General features: G+C 41.9%; 1 protein-coding gene across 2 annotated transcripts in view; it reads right to left on the bottom strand.

The window, feature by feature from the left end:
- Positions 1-22,575, bottom strand: part of vta1 (vesicle (multivesicular body) trafficking 1) — a 102,729-nt gene that overhangs the window by 13,706 nt on the left and 66,448 nt on the right. The window contains exons 6-7 of one of the 2 annotated variants that reach the window (XM_033648922.2): positions 8,650-8,904; positions 3,824-3,898 (exon numbers count right to left, since the gene is read on the bottom strand). In XM_033648922.2, the coding sequence (XP_033504813.1) occupies positions 3,824-3,898; positions 8,650-8,904 (330 nt within the window). Of the gene's footprint in view, positions 1-3,823; positions 3,902-8,649; positions 8,905-22,575 lie in introns of both variants that reach the window. The other variant, XM_033648921.2, reaches the window with a different exon arrangement.

Here is a 22,575-nt window from a genome sequence, read left to right as displayed (position 1 = left end):
GAGATGCTATAATTAAGACCAAAAGGCCACGCCCCTTCACTTGAAATTCAACACACAGATCCAGCTCAGTGTGCTTAACGAAAAAGCCTCAGGAACTGTAAGGACCACAGACTAGATTTTCCGCCATTTTGAATTTTTTTAAAAACACACTTTTCACATCTCCTCCTGAACCATAAGTCTGATTTGCACCAAATTTTCTGTGGATCATTATTTGACTAACCTCAGCAAAAGTTATGAAAAGCTTGTTGATATCTCATTATGTTTTGAAGTTACTGACCAATGAACTTATAGAGGGTGTGGCTCAGCACATCAATGGACCTAACTCCTGCAAACAATGGGTGTGGCACAACACAAATTAAAATATAGATCAGATATCATTTGACAATGATCACAAAACTTGCAGGATATGTTGAATAATAATGTTGGAGAACTTGTGTAATTGTGTAATGATTGTGAAATCGGTCAATAGGGGGCGCCACCAGTTCCAAACATGTGCAACAGCCTTTCACAAAACTTGGCCATAAATCAATGAGGGTGTGTTTAAACATCACCAAACCTGGTGGATATTTTTAACTTGGCCACTGAAGCATGTCCCTAACATGTTTCTGCAATCGACCAAAAGAAAGAGACTGTGCTGCCAAAAAAAAGAGCGTGGCACTATCAAGGTTTGGACTAGTGTTGCACGGTATACCGGTACTAAAATAGTACCGCGGTACTAGAGTATTCCAAACGGTACTATACTGCATTTGGAAAATACCAGTACTTTGAAATTGATTCAATTCATTAATTTAGTTAATTTATTTTACTCATTTATGAGCACAAACGCCTTTCTTGTTCCTATTGGAGCACAGATTGTGCAAGTGGTGTGTATGACAACACCTGTATCAACATTTGCAGCTGGCGCACGTGAAAAAAGGCAAGAGAAAGTCTGAATCGCAAAGGGAGACAACACAAGACAACACAAACTTGGTGGAACATTTGAGTTACGAAACCGTGACGTCCGTACCGAGGTACCATGATTTTTTGGTACCGTTACACCCCTAATATTTATTGTTCTAAAGGTTTGTATCCAAAAGGACTTTTCCTTAGGAAAAGTAACGAAGAGTATCGAAAAGTATCGAAATTCATATTGGTATTGGTACCGAAACAAAGATTTTGGTATCGTGACAACACTAGTTTGTTCATCATTCAACCAGTTGGTTATCTTTCCTACAGGTGCTGTAAACTGTCAAAGGCCTTGGTCCTACCAAACCTTTCAGTTTCATTTGTCTGCACTGGCTTGAACCCTGGAATCGCCGCTTGTGGTCATTAGTATGTTGCCTGCTTGTCAGGAGCAGTTTTAGGGTTCAGTGTCTCACTCGAAGACACATTGATATGCAAAAGGTGAAGATTACACTGGTGATTAATGGACGACCAGTTAACTTTATTTTGGTCTTTTTGGTTGAGCTGAAGCCGAAAACAGTGAGAGGTAACAAGACGTGAATGTTTTTTTCTGCAGTAGAAGAGATAGAGGCAGATATGATACATCTCTAAAGGCCACCAGCATCATGACACACATCAACTCTGTTTTGTGTCCCAACATCAACTTGCATCAACTCTCCAGAAAATAGACCATTTCATTTCATCTGCTCCATGAATATGACTTCTGTCTTGTGACACACTGATTGGAGCACAGGTAGCAAATGATGCAGCGCTCTGCAGTGGTAAAGACGGACAGTGCTGCACTTTTTACTTTTTCTCACCGAGAATTATCTTGGGTTGAACCGCCAACTTTCCATTCACAAGTCTGCTGATCTAACCTTCAGGAATTCTGCTGGAGAAACATTTCTTTACTGCAGACTAGCAGCTTTCTGGCAGGGTTTAAGAAGTTTTAAGAAGAGAAACTAAATGTTCACTTTACCTGGTGTCTCGTACATGTCTTACAATAACTGCTGAAGCAGGGAAATATTCAGCAAAGAGTGAATTATTGGAGAAGGATGGAGCTTTACGTTCAGACTAGAAGCTCTCCATCTCTCTACTCCTCAGTGTCTGTCTCTGTTTCTGCGGCTGACCACCAGCTGCTAATGACAGTCTAGACTGCGGCGAAGTGGCGGTGGTGTGGTTGTAATGATGGGTTAGATGGCAGACAGACGACTGGTGCAGGGACCGATCAGACGGAGACCATCACAGTCACCACCGTCTCCTGCAGTGTCACTTCTTCAGTGGTTATTTAACATCTTCTGGCGTTCAGACGAGCAGACAGGAGAGTGGTGTTTCTGAAAACACTCATACTGTGCAGCTCAGTGAAAGAAGCCATGTCGTCATCCTTTTTCTCACCACCACTTTCACTCTGAGGTGTCTCAACATCCCTCATGTAGGGTTGGGTTCTGTTTTGGATCCAGTTCCACACTGATAAAAAATGTTGATAAATCTCTCATGAGATCTTGTCTCTCTTTACTTGTTTTAATCAGCAATGTTTTAAACATTCAGGTAAAGGATGGCTTTTTTCATTAATGTCTGACACCAGAAGTCAGTGACCAAGCGCCGTTTTTTTTTCAATGACTTCCGAGTGAGGCCAGGTTGCATGCCGGTATCTAGAACCAAAAGAGGCCTGACGGACATGACGTTTAACACAAGAGTGTGACATATAACACCTGCAGCGCATTCTAAACAATAGAACATGGCAATAACAACTGTTTACGTCCCTGTTATATGGCGGCTGATCTTGTCTTCTGCTCAGACGGGAAGGAGTTCCTGTTTTCACAATTTGTGGACATTTTCAGCTGCTGTTCTTTTTTGAGTTAGCTGCTAACTACTAACAGCTACTTTTCAAGTTTCCCGAGGTGGGTCACATTTGTAACACGACTTCAAAACGTCACACCCATCCTGCCCATGATCCCATTCTGCCGGTTGTCCTGTTTCTGCAGACATCGTTTTGTTGCTGTTATTACCTCCCATGGCGACTTCTAGGCGAGACAACTCTGTCCGCACTCCATGATCGTACCTTATTTACAGAATGGCGAGGGGGAATAACAGCGCATCATTCCCACCTTGAACAGGAAATGTAAAAGGTAGTACAGCAGGGGTTATGCGTTCGGTTTGTTACATTTCTATCTTACTTGTAGTCTATCAGTGATAAACATGGCGTTATATTAAATGCATCTGCTGAGAGTAACTTAATGGACTAAAGACTGTTTATATGAGAAAAGAAGCTCTGCTCGACCTTCACACATGTTTACTTAGACTGTGTGTCTTTGTAAAGAAAAGAAACGCTTCCATTCAGTCACTCGTTCTGAAGGAGAGATAAAGTGCAGAAAGTTGATTTAATTTCTGAACAAATAAAAACATCTGATGGTGCTGAAAAACAGGCTGATGAAACAAAAGTCAAAGTTTAATGAAGCGAATATAAAGACTTGAAGGTTGCACTTAAAAGCAGAGTTTGGATCAGTCTCAGGAATTCATTCCAGCTATGCACAGCTTCACATCTTTATGTTTTCACTATAGTAACCGAGCGTCCCGCGTGGACCGCAGAGGGCTGAAGAGCTCGATGAAATGTTTCTGGCTCCAAACTACTGAGACATTTTTTTGACAGGCAGCAGTATTTTAAAATCTAATCTATAGCAGACTGGAAAACCTCTGCAGATATCAGAGAACTGCTGCTGCACACACACAGTACAACACATTTAATATCTGTAGTGGATGAACCTTGTCTTGGTTTTTTTGTTCAAACTCCAGCAGCTCTCTGGTCAGTTTGGGGGAATTGAAAGACAGACAAAGGAGAAAGACTCCAACTGGTATGTAAGCGCAGCATGCATGAGGTGTGTAGAAGTGTGTGTGTTCTTACCCTGCTGCTGGGCGTTGAGCAGTGAGGGGTCAACAGTGGGCATTGATCGGGGAACAGGCACTGGTTTAACTGGTTCTGCTGGACAACAAAAAATAAAAAAGATTAGAAATACAAAAAGAAATAGTAGATAATAAAATTCTAAAAACTACACAATGAGCTGTACCGATTTGAATCAATGCAGTTATTTTTATGCTGTCGCTTTCGTCTCTGAAACGTTAAATGTTCTTGTGAATGTTAAGAAATGTCAAAAATAACTGAATACTGACGTTCATGTTTGGACTGTCAAAATAACCTGTTTAATGCCATGGCGCCCTTTGACTCCACCATTGAAGGCCACAGTGTCTTTGTCACATGATGGAGGCAGATGAGACGACGCTGCTCGACCCCGTGAGTGGAACATTCTCATCTAAACAACACTCGGATGGAACTGTTGGTAGGAGCACTGTTCTCCATCACAGAACTTCAGTCTGAAATATCACCTCAACACAAAGGATTCAGCAGCGAACCCAGAGGTCTGAGCTAGCATAGCCTCTGATGCTAATGCTAGCAGCCTGCCTCATTAAGCCACACTTGACCAGGTGTTCAGGCTGAGTCAGTCTACCTGTGACCGTCTTAGGGGCCGTACACATGCCACATCTTTAACCACCTGGGAAACCCAAGCTCAGGCATTGGGCGCTACTCTTGTGCTTTTTCTGTGCCAGCTTTCAACGGGTTGCATCTGAAGTTACGAAGCAAACTCAACAAGCACCGTGTCACTGCCTGTTTACCTGAGATCCCAAGTGCAGAGCTGATCTGTTGCACCCTGAAAAATAGGCACCCAGGAATGCTGCGTAACACAGCGGTGTCGCTGGGGCGTTTGAGCGCGCCCACCAGACGTCTACACTGAAAACCATGAATTTGAGGGCGCAAAAAACACGACATGTGTACACCCCCTAAATAGCTCCCTTGAAAAATGGACTACAGACCAGTTTGGGTGGTAGAGGACAGGGGGACAATTGTGTCCTAAATCCAGCAGCTTTACTACAACACATCTGACAACATTCATTTGAATTAGAATTTTCTTAAATACTTTCACGGCAAAAATCAATGTATGCGATTAATTCAGATTCATTCATCACAGAGCATGTCATTAATTTGGTTTTTTTTTTTACCCCTTGACAGCCCTAATTAATATTTAAAGATGAATTTATTATTGACAGTCTTCATGTACAAACAACAGAACTAGTTCTTCCTGTTTGTTTCTGTCTCTTCTCTGAAGCAGCAGAAAGAACACTGTGATTTTATAATAATACAAAGCCGTCAGCTGTTAACAATTTTATTAGGGATGTACCGAATATTCGGTAACCGAATATATTCAGCCGAATATTGCAAAAAAACACACATTCGGTATTCAGTGGAATAAGTGAAAAGCAAGGCCGAATAATAGCGGCGTGTTTTGATAACGCAATCAAACAGCCTGTGGTGACGGACGGAGTAAAATGTCGGCAGTTGCGACTAAAAATAGTTTTGTGCAAGCAAAAGAATCATTCAGCACGCTGTGCGAGTACAGATTTCAACCAGCAGCAGAAACGAAAGGCAAATCCTGCCGGTTGTGGGTTGAACGGGGGTCACAGACACAGACAGGAATGTATTCCTGTCAAATACAGCGGCCATAGTGCTCCGTGGCGCAAGATAACGGCTTACCGGTGACAGAGAAGCCCGGCTCCAGGTCCAATAATGTCCTCTTCTTGGCGTCATGACTGCCCAAAAGTACCTGAACAGCCGAGCCGTGGCAGCACACAGGTATGTGACGTATCAGAGGAGAAACGAGCCGTTCACATTTCTCTCTTTGTGGCAGGTAACGGTCCACAAACCCCACCGCACTTTAGGGACTGTTCTTTACTTGTCAGGGGAGGAGGGTGGCTGGTTGATTTTTATTTCATTTATTTATTTTATTTTGATCCCCCCTATGTTAATCACTTATTGATGCTGTTTTTGAAGTATGAATAAGTCAATAAGTAATTTATTCCATTGAAATATCATTGATGTATTATAGAAAAGTGATTTATCTTTTTATAAATGACAAAAGGCACATCTGCCTCATTTTTGCTGTGGTATCCTGATACTACTCAGAACCATGATACTTTCACTGGTATTATACCGTGGGTCCCAATTTTGGTTCCGTGACAACACTAATCTGGAGGGGGTTCATCTGCAAAAACTGATGAAATACTAAACAACGGCATTCGGTATTGGTATTCGGCCAAGCATTTAATTTTATTCGGCTTCAGCTTCAGCCACAAATTTTCATTTCAGTGCATCCCTAAAATTTATTTTGAAGCACATTTAAAAAACAACCAAAGTGTTGGACAAAATAAAAAGAGAATGACACAAATAAACAGCAATATAACATTTACACAAACTTAAGCTGCAGACATGTTTTATAACATCAGACCTGCGTCTGCTGAACAACAGGCTGCTTCACTTCAAACAGACATGAGGAGTTACTTTATTTAGGACGCTGTCCAAACATAACTTCAAACCCCGAGTATACATCATATCACTGGGACAACTTGACGGGTGTAGTTTGGCAAATGCACCTATAAAGCACATCTCATACCCAAAGTGCTTCACAGGTGAGTCAGGTCAAAGGTCACTGTAGCCCAAACACAGGCCTCAAAGGACTGTACCAACAGTAAATTAAATTCAGTTTCAATTTGATCTATAAAGCCCAATAACACAAATCACTCTTAGCATTAGAGAGCTTCTGTGTCCTCAGAGCCTCACAGCAGATAATGAAAAACCCTTTAACTGAAATGAACACACGTCCCGCCTGGTTCCCACATACTGCAGCCAGCACACATCATGGTGCTCTCTAGTGATCGATAACGGTCCTTCGCTATCAGCAACACACAGGGAGTGAACGCACACTGGACGACCACCAAGGTCAACCTCCGCCGCTCATTTCTTTAATCACTTCTTCCTCGATACAGGAAGGTGAGATTAAATGCCAACCAGACAATATGTGTGAGAGTTTGTATTTAGTGTTGCCAGCTCTTTGTGCAGACGCTTGTGTAATCTATACTCACCCCAAAATGACTTATTGTGTGTGTGAAGCACATACACACTTTGTCTTGAGCTCTGTTCCTCCACATGGGAAACAAAAACAAGACTTCCTCTCACCCATGCACAGCGACTCATGAGTGGGCAGCAGCGCCTGGAGACACAGCGTTACACAACGCTCCTTCCTTTCATTGTGCTTTGCCTCCGTCAGGTTCTCCTGTGTGTTCATCTTTACATCAGCCTCCCAATAATTAAGTAAAATGTGACCACAGATAAGATCCTCATGTCCTGATTTCCCCCTCGTCTTTCTGTCCTCATGAGGACATCTGCAAACATTTACACAAGTGCCCAAACACACACACACAGAGCACTTGTTGAGGAGTGTGTGAGAGAGTCTCTCTGTGTGTGTTATTGGATGCAGTGCCAGAAGATTGCAAGGCCGTCACGTACTCAGCGTTATCAGGGGAAATTAGTGAGAAGGAGGGATTCCAAGACAGATGATAAGGAGGCTGCTTAATGACAAATCATGTCCTTCAGCTTTGAGGATTACTAATCGGAGAATAATAGGACGCTGGAAACACCATTCCAGTAACGACCACGTTTATTACCATCGCACTGTATCACTGGGTCTGATACAACAGTATTGTGTCTAATAGTCATCACAGACCCGCCTATTCTCTCCAGTAGATACATCACAGCTTGGCTCAGAGCTGTTTGGCTCCGTTACTCCGTTAGCAGGTTCATCTCATCTGAATAGGAGGAGCGACACATCAGCGTCTGTCACAACTTAGTTTCAAAGATTATTCATCAACCATTCAGCTTTCTTTGAGTCTACAGCTCCCATTTAAGTTCACCTGCAGTGAGGCCACTTGTGTTGTCTTGCCTTGGTTTTAAGAATCCTACAGACTGTGAGATTTCAGTGAGTTCATGAGCTGGATAACATCGATCTAAAGCCCTGTTTCCACCCAGCAGTCGAGTCCAGTTCAGTTCAGTAAGTTTTTTTTTCCCGTTTCCACTGTGAAAAGTTGTGGATGGTACCAAAAGAGCCGTTCCTTACCGTCCCCAAGCTTGGCAACTTTTAAGGTTGAACGTTTGCTTGTAATGTTACTCAATGCATGAGTTGACGACGTGAATCCATCAGCACACCTTAAATTTCAATATGACACCTTTGAGTGTTCCATTAGTTTTTATTGTCTCTCTTGGATGACAGACACTTTCAGCGATGACTTTAAAAATATAGATTAATTATGTGAAGGTCATATATTCTAATCCTCACTTCCTGTGGGCTACAGCAGCACTAAATCCCTGAGCTTGCCTGAGAAGGACTAAATGCACAAACCCACTATTTTTAAATATCCCATGGAGAGAGACTCTCACTGCAGCCTGTTCTATTTTGTTCTGAAAATGTCTGTGTTCAGCCTCGTTCTGTGGACAATAAACCAGGTGCAGACTGATAAAGGAGGAAATACAGTGAGTGCTGGACGGATCAGTGAGTGACAACAACCCCACCCACATTTAAGAGGACTGTCTGAACAGACCCAGGGTCTAGGTACCTTAAGGGTTACTGTTGGCTCCAAAGGTACTGTACTGAAATGGAAACAGGCTTAATAAACTTGGGTACGACATCAAACTTGATGTAGGCAGACTGACAAGGACAGCACCTAAGAACATCAAAGTTGCTCCAGTTCATCCTGAGGGAAACATGATTACGAACCACAGCAGAGTTCTGCTGCAGCGCGACTGAAGACATTCGTGTGGAAACAAACAGCCTCTCTGTTTCTTACCTGTGGGTGGAGGCAGCTCGGCTGGAGTGTTGGCCGGTGCGTGGGCGCCTGGTGGGATGTGGATGTTGTTGTAGTTGGTGGTGGGGGGACCCGATGGCCCTGATCCTGGTACGGGAGTGAAGCCGATCCCTGGGGTGGGACCTGGACCCGGACCCAAACTCTGGTCCTCGTGGAGGGACCCAGAAGAAGGCTCTGCCCTGAAGGAACCTCCGTGGGAGAGACCTGGACCTGAGAAACCTTCAGCTCCATATTCACCTGCCAGAGAGACAAAAACAAGACAAGGAGAGATGAGGATTAGTGCACCTTCACTTTCAGAACTTTCTGACTGTGTAATGTGAATGTTTTTCAGGGTATGTGCAGTATGAGGTTTCGCTAAGCCACATTCAAGACTGTTGGGTCAATAAACAGTTCTTTCAACACTCTACAATATTCTAAAGGACTATTTCTTTGGTCCAAAGTAATTCCAACACAACCTGCTGACAGCTTCTTCTAGAACGTCTCACATTAGTGGGGTTTCCATCCAAATGTATCGAAATTTTTGAGCGAATTTTGTGAAAATGCGCAAAAGAAAATGCGAATTTATGCCCGTTTCCATTCGTTATTGTTTTGAGATTACTGGGAGTCAACAGGAAGAGCAGTAGGTGGCGCTTCTCGTGAAAAATGAACAAAATAAAAACACCCCTGTAGAAGAAGAGTGCGCCATGAGATGACGTCATAAGAGAGCGTCTTATGCCCACTGTAAACAACAACACACTCAACTGACCATGGACAGATTCCTGATAAACCTGTCAGCTCTTGGGAGAACTCTGGTTAGCATTTTGTCAGTGTTCACAGCGTACCTAATCATCTTGAAGAAGGGACGACAAAGAAGAAGTTTAATGTTAAGAGTGCTGTCGGAAATAGCTGGAAGGTGACCACCGCGTTGTTCTCCGTGTGTATGGGAACGTAGGCGTGTGAAGGACTTTTGGGAAGTAGTTGTCCAGCAGCATTTCACTCACGAACTCTGGCTGAAACATTTCCGTATGTCAAGGGCCACATTTGAGGATCTGTGTGCCGGTACGTCATCGTTTATTCGCAAAACCTGTTTCCATAGCAAAAAGTTGCATTTTCCTTTTTTCGATACGCTGACAAATCCACACCATCCAAGCCTAAAAACTTTTGTTGGCATTTCCATCCAAGGTTTTTTTTTCTGCAATTTTTGAAAATGCGAATAGAAATAGATGGATGGAAACCCCACTATTGTTGCAGCCTCGTTGTGTCAGAATTCTTGAATCAACGTCCACATCTCTGATTGCTTCACTGATTTAAACTGATTCTGTGTTTACTGACGGCTGGTTTTCTCCGCTCGAGGAACAAATGTGCCAATCAGAGCTTTGAAGGTGGGATTATGTTTAAAGACCACCTTGAAGAAAATGGACATTTTTCTGATCTTAGAAATAAAACAGCTAACAAATGAACTCAATGTAAGTACAGTCTATCAAGCTAACGTTGGTGCTGAATTGTTTGTGTCAATTTATCGTGAGTAGCACAAATAGAATCCAGTTCACTTCCAGTGTACCAGGTGCAGACATTTCTGCTCCTCTGCTCATAAGAGCAAAACTGTCTGCATGAGTTAATACCTACAGTGTTGGTGGGGTACTTTGTGATAAGGTCAATGTAAAATTTAGAGCGTGATAAGTGATATGTTTGAAAAATAGAACTTGGCAAAGTGAGAAAAGAGAAGGCGATGGGAGGAAACTCAGTATCTTGTGATATTATGTCCAAGATGTCAGACTTATACCTCTGTTGCACCAAACTTCCTCCCAGGTTGAATCTTACTCTCCACACACGTTATCTTGCATTAGCAGTTTGATGTGCACGCACTTGAAATCAACTATGTGTTTAATCTATTTTCTTTAACTTGTCGACTTAAATTTTTAAAAGAAGTTCTTGGTAACCAGATGAAACTGGCATTGAGGGCTCAGAAAACCCAGGAAAACCAGCTAAAATTAGGCGATAGACTCCCATTGCCAGCAGACTAGAGGTGTGTACATGGCTCTGCAGCATGAACGCTGATTGTAACCTTTCCCGTTACAGAGAAAACCCAGATGTGAACAGGTGTTAGAGGGATTTTTGTGCGGTGGAAAAGGGGCTTGAATGATATAAACCAGGTTCTGTTGGTCCAGCTTATAGAAGTTTAAGTGATGTAATGTCTCATAAGAAAATAAAAAAAAGGCACGACAATGTATTCAACTTACATCTCTATGATAAACCACATAACACTAAAGCTTATGTCTTCCTGCTAATTACTAATCTTTATCTCATGCAGAGGTGTCAGTGCTTAAAATGCTTAAACCCCCTCGGCCTCGCTCGGTTTCAATCATACACCAAGAAACAAGTGACAGGTAACTGAGAAATGAGTTCAGGTAAAATGATTAGAATTCATGAGGATGAGATTAAAACTGTACGAACAGACAGACTTCAAATCACATTCACAGTTGTTCAATCAAAAACTGGTTTTAGATGAAAAATGGAACATGAAGCAGGAACTTTCTCAGCAGGACTGCTAATGAAAGGATCAACAGGATTTTATTACATTACTGCATCTGTTAGCAACATGGTTAATGGTTAATTTTTGATTTCAGCGCCCCGAACTTTGTTGCCAACTTGACCAAATATCATTTACTACCATTCAATCTGGAGATGGTGTTGAAAAGGCTTTGCATTTTTTGGGTATATGTACTTCAGTGATGTGAGACATTTCCTAAAGTTCTTAAAAACTATATGAATTTGTTCACTGATGTCAGATCTGTTTGATATTTTAATTTTTCAGATTATGTTTTAAGGCAGGAGGTAAAAATGCGAGCAAAAGTTTCAGATTGATGTGCAACTTTACAATGAGGAATTATCTACTGTAACAGTGTTGAAAGGATCGGGCCGTGGCGTTCTCATCCACTGAACATGAACCTCACGCTGAACGCTCTGCAGCCACACCTCACACAAAGAAAACATCTCCTTACAGCCAAAGATATTTTGACAGATTAAAGAGGTTCGGCTGTATTTGCAGACACCGGCTGTATTTGACACCGTGTTAAACTCCAGCCTCTGTCATTACTGCATTACAGGCAGGAAGGCAGACAGGCATTAACAGGAGATTCGACACCTCACAAACGTTCGCTGGAATATTTTCACTTTCATTAAACTGTTAAACTCTGTTTATCCAGCTTCACTTTCACTTCTATGGTGTCACATCTGGACACACCACCACTGCATTCTTCCGCTGACATGCCAACCTATACGCGCACATTAGCAAACTACATAAACCAGAGCAACAGATTATGGTTTAAAGTGTCTTTATGAATCTGTTTGGATGACAGAGTGAGGAGAAACATTAAAGCCTATTTGTATGCACGCTGGGTGCTGAATGTTTGTTGAGTACGAGATGATTTCTCTCGAGTCCGACTGGATTAAAAAGAAGGTCAAGTGCCGTAAATTCAACAAGCTGAATAAACAATAAAGTAAAAAACCGAGACCATCTGTCAGCAGGCAGCCAGACTGCGAATAAATCATTTAACCATCGCTTTTAATCAGTAATGAAAATATACAGCTGAACCAACAAGTTTTCTAGAAAAAGTAAACTTTGAAAAAAATGTATTTTGATGCAAAGACACGACATGGCACAAGCTCCAGCTGCTCCATATTTTGACGTGATAAACGACATGTTAATGCATGTCAGTTAAAGACTGCACGGCTGCAAGTAAAGGGGAATATTAGGCTGCTTTCACACCTGTAGTTCACTTCATTTGGTCGCACCAGAGGGAAAAATGATCCATTGTTACATTTTAGTTTTGGATCGAGCGAAGCCAGAGGAGTAAACATGAGGTTCTACTGACTGACAGGTAACTCGCTGATTGGACAGTTTCAGTGTTTGTCGTCCTGCATCATCAGGACCCAATGGGGAAATCTAACAGACATTTCTGTATGAGGTCAGATCAGTCTCACAATGAATGAACTCACGCAGGGTTTTTTAAATCTGTCAATCAAAAATATGATTCTGATTGACAGATTCATCACTTAATCTGGTGTGTTCGCTTTCAGCCAATCGTATGGCTCCTTACATTTTCTCCACACTTTTAAACCAATCTCAGAGCTACTGAGCTACTGTTTGCAGTGTTCAAACAAGACGTGCTAGACTGAAACGGTGGAAGAGACATGGATCAATCTCAACCTGTAAGTAACACATTTATCTTATTATCCCCTCGTTGTAAATCATGCAATGTTATTGAATTATAATGAGTTGAAGTGTACTGCTTAGCCAAGTAACATGTTTGAATGAACACCTGTTAAAATGTAAAAATAAACATGTTTACAGCCTGGTACAAAAAACTAATTTCAATATTCATGACAACTGTACAGGGGCTGAACTTTTATATAACTCACCTGTTTACATTTTATTAAGACTTAAAGTTATGCATAATTAAGGGCGGGGCCGCTTTGAGTGGCCGGCTGTCTGCTAATGGTGTCATGGGCACTAACCTCCACGTCCACCTTCAAAAACACATCATCCCAGCTGCACACTATACACCCTCGTTTTAAGTTAAAGTGGAAATAACTCTATTTTTCCTCGGCCCAGAAAAAAACACCAAGATTGATATCAAAAATGTAAAAAGATTTCATGCATATTTATTCTGTTTCTACTGTTTTGTGGAGAAAATATAAAACATAAAGTGTTTTTCCACCACAAAGTCTCAGTTTGCAAAGTTGCATCATCTCATTTTAGTTTAGAAACGAAGACATTTCTTTTCTAAACTATTTAATTGGTGATAATGACCATGCTGTGGTGGAATGGAGCCTGAGAGGCACATTTCCCCACACTAATACAGTTATGCTCCAACAGGAAGAGAGAGTGAGCCACGAATGAAATACAGCCTGAGCGTTTAGCTAATCCATCAGCTCTCTGCCAACACGAGCTCAGACCCTTAACAGACCGACTGGGACAGGGGCACACATACACACTTATACATAAGCACACACACAAACACAGACACAGGAACATCACATATCAACAGATGGCTCAAATATATGGCTCAAACCTGTCCAGGTATGCACCTTAAGAGACGATTAACAGCAGATGTAAAGACGACTGGTTAACAGATGATTCTGTTGGATGTGTGTGTGTGAATTTGAGCCTCTACCAGTAAATGTACGATCACTCAGAGTGTGGGACAACACAACAGTCCCACAAGTTAAGTTCCCCTTTGGTTTTCATCCATGTCAGTGAAAACATGGATGCTTCACACACACAAGATCTATACAATCAGCACAGTTTCAAGATTAGAGTCACCAATTCAGTATCTGACCAAATGTCTCCCCTTCTGTTCCTGAGATATGATGTTAAAACATGATGATGTTGCAGTCAAGCTGACCTTTGACCTTTTGAATGTATGGATTCTTGAGTTATGACATGGTATCTAGAACCTTGTTTTGTGAGGTCACAGTAACCTTGACCTTTGACCTTCGACAGTATTATCATTTGTTCATTCTTGAGTCCAAGTACATGTTTGTGTCAAATTTAAGGAAAATTCCCTTGAGGCCTTCCTGGGATATCACGTTCACAAAAATGAGACACGCAATGTCACGGTGACCGTGACCTTTGACCACCACCTTCTAATCCGTTCTTTGATAAGTCAAAGTGTGCATTTGTGACAAATTTAAGGAAAATTCCATTAAGGCCTTCTTGAAATAGTGTCCATGTGAAGGAGATGGACGCAAGGTCACAATGACCTTAACCTTTGACCATCAAAGTCTAATTAGTTAATCGTTGAGTTCAAGTGTGTGTTTTTGCCAACTTTTATAAAATTCCCTCACAGTGTTCTTGAGATATTATATCACAAAAATGAGACAGACAAGGTAACAGTGACTTTGACCTTTGACCATCAAATTCTAATCTGGTCATTGATAAGTCCAAGTGTATGTTCATGTCAAATTTTAAGAAATTCTCTCAAGGCGTTGTTCTTGGTATATCGAGTTCACGAGGACGACACAGATGCAAGGTCATAATGGCCTTTACCTTTGACCACCAAATTCAGTTCATCGTTAAGTCCAAGTGTACTTTTGAGGCAAATTTCAAGAAATTACCCGGAGATGTCCTTTAAGTATCATGTTCATGACAATGAGACAGACGCAAGGTCACAATGGTCAAATTCTCATCAGTCTATTCTTCAGTCCAAGTGGATGTTTGTGCCAAATTTAAAGAGATTCCCTCAGGGTATTCTTGCAATAACACATTAACGGGAATGGGCTCGATGGACCGACAATCCAAAAACATAATGTCTCCGGCCACAGCTGTCGCTGGCATGGAGGCATAACAATAATATTAAAAAGTTTGAATAGTTGTCTCCATTTTGCCTCCTTCTGTCAAGTTTTCCTCCGTGACGTCTCACATGCTGAGTGAATAATAATGACTACCTGCCATCTGAGCCTCCCGACCACCTCATTTGCAATTTGTAGCCGAGCGTCTCTAAGGGTCACGTTACTTCATCGATTAGAAAAACTCATGAATGCTGGTTACAGATTCTAGTTGGCTGGTATGTTGGTGAAACAACCACTCTGCTGGTAAAAACCACCATTTGGAGGTTTTTTATTCTATTCGAAAAACCTCATCTGGTTGGTGTAAAACCCAAAGTGGCTGCTGGATTCAGGGAAGGAGCAGACGGCGAGGCCAGTTTGGACTAAAAGCGTCTGCTTCCTGCCATCATGAAGAAGACAGCCTTGTTTACAGCGGGATGATTCACGGTACAACCGCTCTGCTGCTGCACACTGAGCTGCTCACTGGGACAATTAGTGGCTGAGTGTGTTGCCAAAGGGCACTTGTGATAATGGTTTGTGAGCTCTGGATAGTTGTGTTCTTTCAGTCTGTCAGGAGCCGTCCAGCTGCCATGTGCAGGGTCAGTTCTGCTCTTAGTGTTACGTTAGCTGGCAAACACCATCAGGGCAGTGAGGCCGTTTGATCATTTTTCTACAGGAAGCCTTCATCCTGTATTCACTCTGACTTACTGAGTGGAGTTTAGTTTCACACACTGTTTCTTCTTTCTCAAGGGTCAAAGCGCCGACCATGAACGCCCCATGTCCACGCTTCACTGATGAACCAGCAGGAGACTTTTATTATGAAAAAGCTACGGGAAATGATGTTAACTTTTTGAGGTTAATTTAACCTTACACTGGTTCAGACACAAATGACACCTACCTGGGACAATAATCTACTTTTTTCATTTTGTTTACAATGCAGAATTCAGACAATCAAACAGTTAAAAGCTTCCAAAAAGTACATTTTATCAACTCTTTAAAAAACCAATGTCCCGCAGACAGCCACGGGAGATTGTTATTTGCATAATGCTGTTTAAATAGATCAGGAATATGAGTGGAATAATTATTTAATTAGCCACGTAAACAGCAGGGACATTGTCTCTTGTGGATTAAGGGCAAATAACTGAATATTTTCTGCGTGTAAAGTCTTCACTGTGACTTTGACCTGTTGCTCCTACTGTAGCTGTTCTGGCAGATTTCCTGTATAAACTGGTTTCAACCTTTCTAATTGTCCGACTGCTCGTGTTTCTGACTTATTTTTAAAGTTATTAACTTGCTGAGTACAAACAAGCTGCAAAATGAAAAACTGCAGTTCCCCTAACGTCCACTTGAGGCTGGCTCTAAGAGCGAGTCAGTCCCCACAGACCTCCATGTTAAAATGTCCAACTTTAAAGCAGAAATAAACATGTTTACAGCCTGGTACAAAAAAATCATTTTGGTTTCCATAGCTAATTTCAACATTCATGACTACTAGCGGCTGTGGCTCAGAGTTAAAGCGGGTTGTCCACCAATTGGTACAGCGGCTGTTCAATCCCCAGCTCCTTCAGTTCGCATGTTGAAGTATCCTTGGGCAAGATACTGAACCTGAAATTGCTCTATATGGCTGTTCCATCAGTGTGCGAGTATGAATGGTTACTGAGTAGCAGGTGGCACGGTAGCCTCGGCCACCAGTGTGTGACTGTATGTGTGAATGAGTGAAGGCGCCATACAGGTGCAGACCATTTATCTGTACAGGGACTGAATTTTTATATAACTCACCCATTTACATTCTATTAAGGCTTAAAGTTACACATAATTAACAGCGGGCTGCTTTGAGTGACAGGCTGTCGGCTGACACTGTCCTCTGCTTCTCAGTCAGATCCACCCCCCACTCCTCTACAGCTCCACCCTCTCACCCAAATATGGTCACTTCTGGCTCCAAAAAAACAAGATGGCGATGGCCAAAATGTCAATCAAGGCAGCTATGTCCATTATTTTTACATTCAATGGGCGCAAAAATTAGAATTACTTATAGAAATGATGAACAGTTAAAAGAAATATGGTCGCTTCTCGCTTCATAAAAACAAGATGGCGACGGCCGGCACACCAAACTCAAGGCTTCAAAACAGAGGTCCACAAACCAATGGGTGATGTCACGGAAGCTACGTCCATTATTTTAACAGTTTATGGTTTTACATCTTCTACATTAAGATTCTGATGTCAGTCAGTCAAGTCATTTCATATTGGATACTTGCTTTACACCCAACTGTCTGTCTCTCTGTCTGTCTCTCTGTCCGTCTCTGTGTGTCTCTCTACAGTCTCACATTCTCCATGTGCCTCTGGACCTGACTGTAATGTTGGAAACATTTCTCAACCTTTTCAATACGTTTCCCTCTGACAACTGGGTCACAGAACACATTCTTTATATTTTTACTACTCAGGGTTGGAAGCTGTTTTCTCTCTCTGGCCCCCCACTCTCCACCCTCCCTCCATCCATTCCTTTCCTCTTGCTCCACACGTCCCCCTCCCAGCCAATGGAAAGTCAGACTACAGCAGCTGTGAGACAATGGTCTTTCTGTAAGTACCACTGGTATATTTGTGTGTGTGTGTGGCAGTGTGAGACTGTGTGTGTGTGTGTGTGTGTGTGTGTGTGTTACTACTCTCCAGAGGTTAATTAACCTCCTGAAACTGGTTCACATCACTTCACTGTCCAGTGCCTGCTGCTCCACAGAGGCCCGTCCAGTAGACTACATGAAATGTAAAGTTGGACCTGTGACCTGTGGAGTCCTGCTGCATGTTAACAAACCAGAAGCACAGAGTGGCCTAATTATTACATCTATTTTTACACCTTGTTCTGAAGCATGTGGGTGTTCTGGTCCAGTGGTGCGGTTCAATGGAACCATGAAGTCTGCATGTCTAATAAAATGGAACACACAGCAGAGTAACAGCTGATGTCAGCCTCAAAAATAAAGACTGTTAATCGGTCAGTGATTGACTGATTTTATCTACAAGTGCACACTAAGCGAGCCGCCTGTTAATGACGCTGTGGGCTAATGGGCATGTAGCTACTTCCATGTTTCAGATGATACGTCATGTTTGTAGTCGACCAATGAAGATGAGTTTACATATCACCTTGGGTTCGTTCTTCACCTTCTCAAAATGATCCCACACTTTGGATTTCCTGCCCGACATGTTATTAACTAGCCTGTGGAATAACCGCTGGTATCAGCCCTGGAAATTAACCTGACTCCTGTCTGACTGCTGAACGTGGACACTTCCTGTGTCTGTCCTTTCAAATTAAACATGCTCCAGTCATATAGGTTTGGATTTATTTTGACAAGGCGCAGCTCCTAATAGATTTGTTTTTTGTTGTTTTTTTCCTTCTTCTTCTGTGACTAAGCGACCAATGTAATCTTGCCGACGAATGACCTTTCAGCCCTAGTTTCTGGTTAAACCAAAAGGATCTTACTCTTCAACACAAAGCTCTATCTCTGTGTGGATCCTTTCCATAATGTTGTCAAACACTTAGAATAACAATCTGAGCCTGTCAGTGACAAAACAAAAACCTTTAGTGGACATACATAAATGTTGCAAACATGCCCAGAGCAGTTACGTTGCAGCCTGTTTCGTCGCTGCAGGCTTCAGCGCTCTCTCTTAATACTGGAATCATTTAAAAAATTGTTGTTCCCGTTACTCTTTCATTTGTTAAGAGACCATGACAACATACAGGAAAAAAGATTTTAAAAATATGTAGGAAAGAAATCACAATGGATATCAGGCATCTGTGAGAAAAACTAGAAGCCCTGATCTGAAAAGAGGTGAATACCAACAGCTGTAAATCCTGAAGTAATTTCTTTCATGAACTGGTGAATCTTACAACACTGGTTTGCTCTGAAATTCAGTCTGACATAATTCACAAGGGGATAATCAAAAAGCTAAGCTGCTACGGTAAGATGGGGTGTCCCTGTGGTGCTGTGGTCTTAGACCAGCATCATGTAACCACAATGTCTCTGGTTAATTGTGGCTGTTGCGTGTCCCACCCCTTCCTCTCTCGTCATGTTTCTTGTCAAACTAAGACAAAAAATGACTCAAAGCTACATGATGGTAATTTAAAAATTGTAAACAGCTGCTGAGTTGAGAGTTTGGCCACTTCAGTGTTAAACCTCTGGACCCCACAGTGGCCCAGCAGAGAGAATCTAGTGTTTGACCACAATTAGAATTACCGCCTCACGGCTGTATGCCTCCACTAACTGGTCAATGTTACAGTTTACATCCATGTCTGTCCAGACTCATTATGTAGCCATTACAGTAAACGATGTTTCAAATATGGGTGCTTCACACACATCTTCCCCCGGCAGCACAAAAGATCTATACAATCAGCACAGTTTCAAGGAGGACACCCAGGATTAGAGTCAGTATCTGACAACATGTCTCCCCTTCTCTTCCTGAGTTATGACGCTAAGTAATTATCAAAGTGGACGTTTGTGCCAAATTTTTGGAAATTCCCTTTAGGTGAGAGGTTAATTTTGCATTTACAGGTGTGTTTATTAATAATAACAGAACAGAAGTATAAAGATGTAAAAGGTCAGATGACAGGCGACTAAAAGAAATGCAAACCTCATCATGATGATTTTGAGGTGTTGCTGAAATATTGTGTTCATGGGGATGAGACAGACCAGGTCACAGTGACCTTGACTTTTGACCACCAACATTTCATTTGTGTCAAATTTGAAGAATTTCCCTCAAGGAGTTCTGGAGATATTGAATTCATGACAATGAGATGGACAACACAAAAACATACTTGCTAAAGCCGCCGCTGAGGCATAAATTTGACCTCCAACTACAGGATTGTGTTGTGTCTACGAGATGAACAACAACAGTTTGTCTAAAATGATCATGTCAAACACACACACACACACACACACACACACACACATACATCTGGGCTGCTGATGTGTCTGACTGAAAGACAAACACACTTTCTCCAAAATACAAGTGTTGAAGTGCTGATAAGATCCTGATGCAGACAAAAAAACACACACACACACGCACGCACACATGCTGGGTGGATGATATCAGCTGTGTGCTGGCTGTGCTATCCATCAGTTGGGATAAGCTATCATGATGTCATCACTGACACAGAGACCCTAATGCGCCCTGGGAGAGGAGTGAGAGTCTGTGTAAGCAAACACAGGGAGTGAAAGAGTGTGAGAGACGGCAGAGGAAAGAATAAAGGAGAGAGTGATGAAGGAAAGAAAGTGCTTTCACGCACACACATGCAGTTACAGTGTGTGTGTGTGTGTGTGTGTGTGTGTGTGTGTGTACATGAAGCCGAGGGTTCCTTGAGGTGATGTCATGGGTGAGCGGGTGACATTTGGGTCAAACACACGTATGTGGAGCAAGTGGGCGTGGACAAGCAGATGGCCTTTATTTCAACGAGGAATTCGTCAACATCAGTTCACTGACATGAAAAATACGTTTACAGTTTGGCCTGCGGGGAGGAGAAACGTCTGCGAGCACATAGGTGTTCATGTCAACACGCATTCCTGTTCGCTCTTGTGTCTTCTCCAGGGGAACGTGACGCAATTTCTCGCCCTCCAAGTGCAATCTGAAAATGAGTCCAGATGCTGCGGCCCCGTGTGACGCAGTATAAATTCTACTTGTAGCTGAAGTCACTGGAGTCCTGAATTATCAGAGTTATGACATGATCCACCAAACAGAGCACGACGCTCGGGGAGGTTCGTCTTTCAAAGCCGTGACTCTGAGCTGCAATCTACATCTCACTTCTTAGAAAGATTAAAACTCATCAGATTCTCTTTATCAGCCCCCGCAGAGACTGGAGCTCATGTAATGAGGGAAAGTGTTATCAAGGGAGAGTGTTCAATAAACGCCTGCGTGTTATCAAAATCCATCTATCCCCAATTAAACTTCAAGACAAACTCTTAAACCACTTCCTCCAGCGTACAACCAAAACAAGTCTCGAAATGTTTTGATACCGATGTCAATTCAATAACCAAGTTGTTATTCAGATACCAAAATCATACTTTTTCATGACTTTAGTTTGAGGGATATAAATACGTTTTCCTATAAAGACCTGGCCAAACTTGTAGGGCTGCAACTAATGATTATTTTCTTTATGGATTAATCAGTCAATTATTTTCTCAATAAATTGATTTGTTGTTTGGTCTTTGAAATGGTAAACAAATGTAGACGGACGTTTCCCAAAGCACAAGATGACATGACGTCCTCAAATGTCTTGTTTTGTCCTCAACGTAAAGTTATTTAGTTTGTCGTAGAGGAGGAAAGAAGCCAGGAAATATTCACATTTAAGAAGCTGGAATCAGAGAATGCCTTTAATGACTACTCACACCAATTAATCAATTACCAAATGAGTTTACAATTAATTCAATAGTTGATAACTTCAAGACAAACTCTTAAACCACTTCCTGGGGCATACAACTGAAACTAGTCTTTCTGATACTGATGTTGATATGATACCCAAGTTTTGATTCAGATACCAAAACAATACTTAATGACTTTAGTTTGAGGGATATAAATATGTTTTTCTGTGAACACCTGGCCAAACATGTAGGGCTGCAACTAACAATTACCGCAACTGCACGGTTGACATTCTTTGTGATCAAACTGCTGTAATAGAAACACAGCAAAACCTATTTTTGGCTGTTTGTCCCTATTAGCCTCAGTGTGTGAGTGGGTGATGATGATTATATTCACTGCGTGGCAATGTCATAAAACCATATCGATCTTTGAAAGAAAAGGAAAAAACAGAAATTGATTGGTGGAAAGTTGCTACTTTTCCCTGGACTTTAAGTGACACTGAAAGTTAAGGGAAGAAAAAATGTAATGTTCTAGACCCCCTATGACTTGTTGAATGGCACAAATGTGACAATACAATGTGTCTCTATTTTTACCGGGTGAAAAATGTGTGAGTTCTGTTGAGTTGCCCAATTATAGACCCTGTTTACTGGAATTCATTAAGTCCAAGTGAATGTTTGTGCCAAATTCGGATCAATTCCCTCAAGGCATTCATGAGAATGAGACAGACAAGGTCACAGTGACCTTGACCTATGACCACGTAAAAACTAATCAGTGCATCGCTGAGTCCAAGTGGACATTTGTGCCAAATTTGAAGAAAGTCCTTTGAGATGTTCTTGAGAAATCATATTCACAAGGATGGGATGTACGTACGTACAGTACAGGCCAAAAGTTTGGACACACCTTCTCATTCAATGCGTTTTCTTTATTTTCATGACTATTTACATTGTAGATTCTCACTGAAGGCATCAAAACTATGAATGAACACATGTGGAGTTATGTACTTAACAAAAAAAGGTGAAATAACTGAAAACATGTTTTATATTCTAGTTTCTTCAAAACAGCCACCCTTTGCTCTGATTACTGCTTTGCACACTCTTGGCATTCTCTCGATGAGCTTCAAGAGGTAGTCACCTGAAATGGTTTTCCAACAGTCTTGAAGGAGTTCCCAGAGGTGTTTAGCACTTGTTGGCCCCTTTGCCTTCACTCTGCGGTCCAGCTCACCCCAAACCATCTCGATTGGGTTCAGGTCCGGTGACTGTGGAG

This window comes from Epinephelus lanceolatus, chromosome 13 (genome assembly GCF_041903045.1).
Source record: "Epinephelus lanceolatus isolate andai-2023 chromosome 13, ASM4190304v1, whole genome shotgun sequence".
Taxonomy (NCBI): Eukaryota; Metazoa; Chordata; class Actinopteri; order Perciformes; family Serranidae; genus Epinephelus; species Epinephelus lanceolatus.
This window is presented reverse-complemented; position numbering and strand designations above follow the sequence as displayed.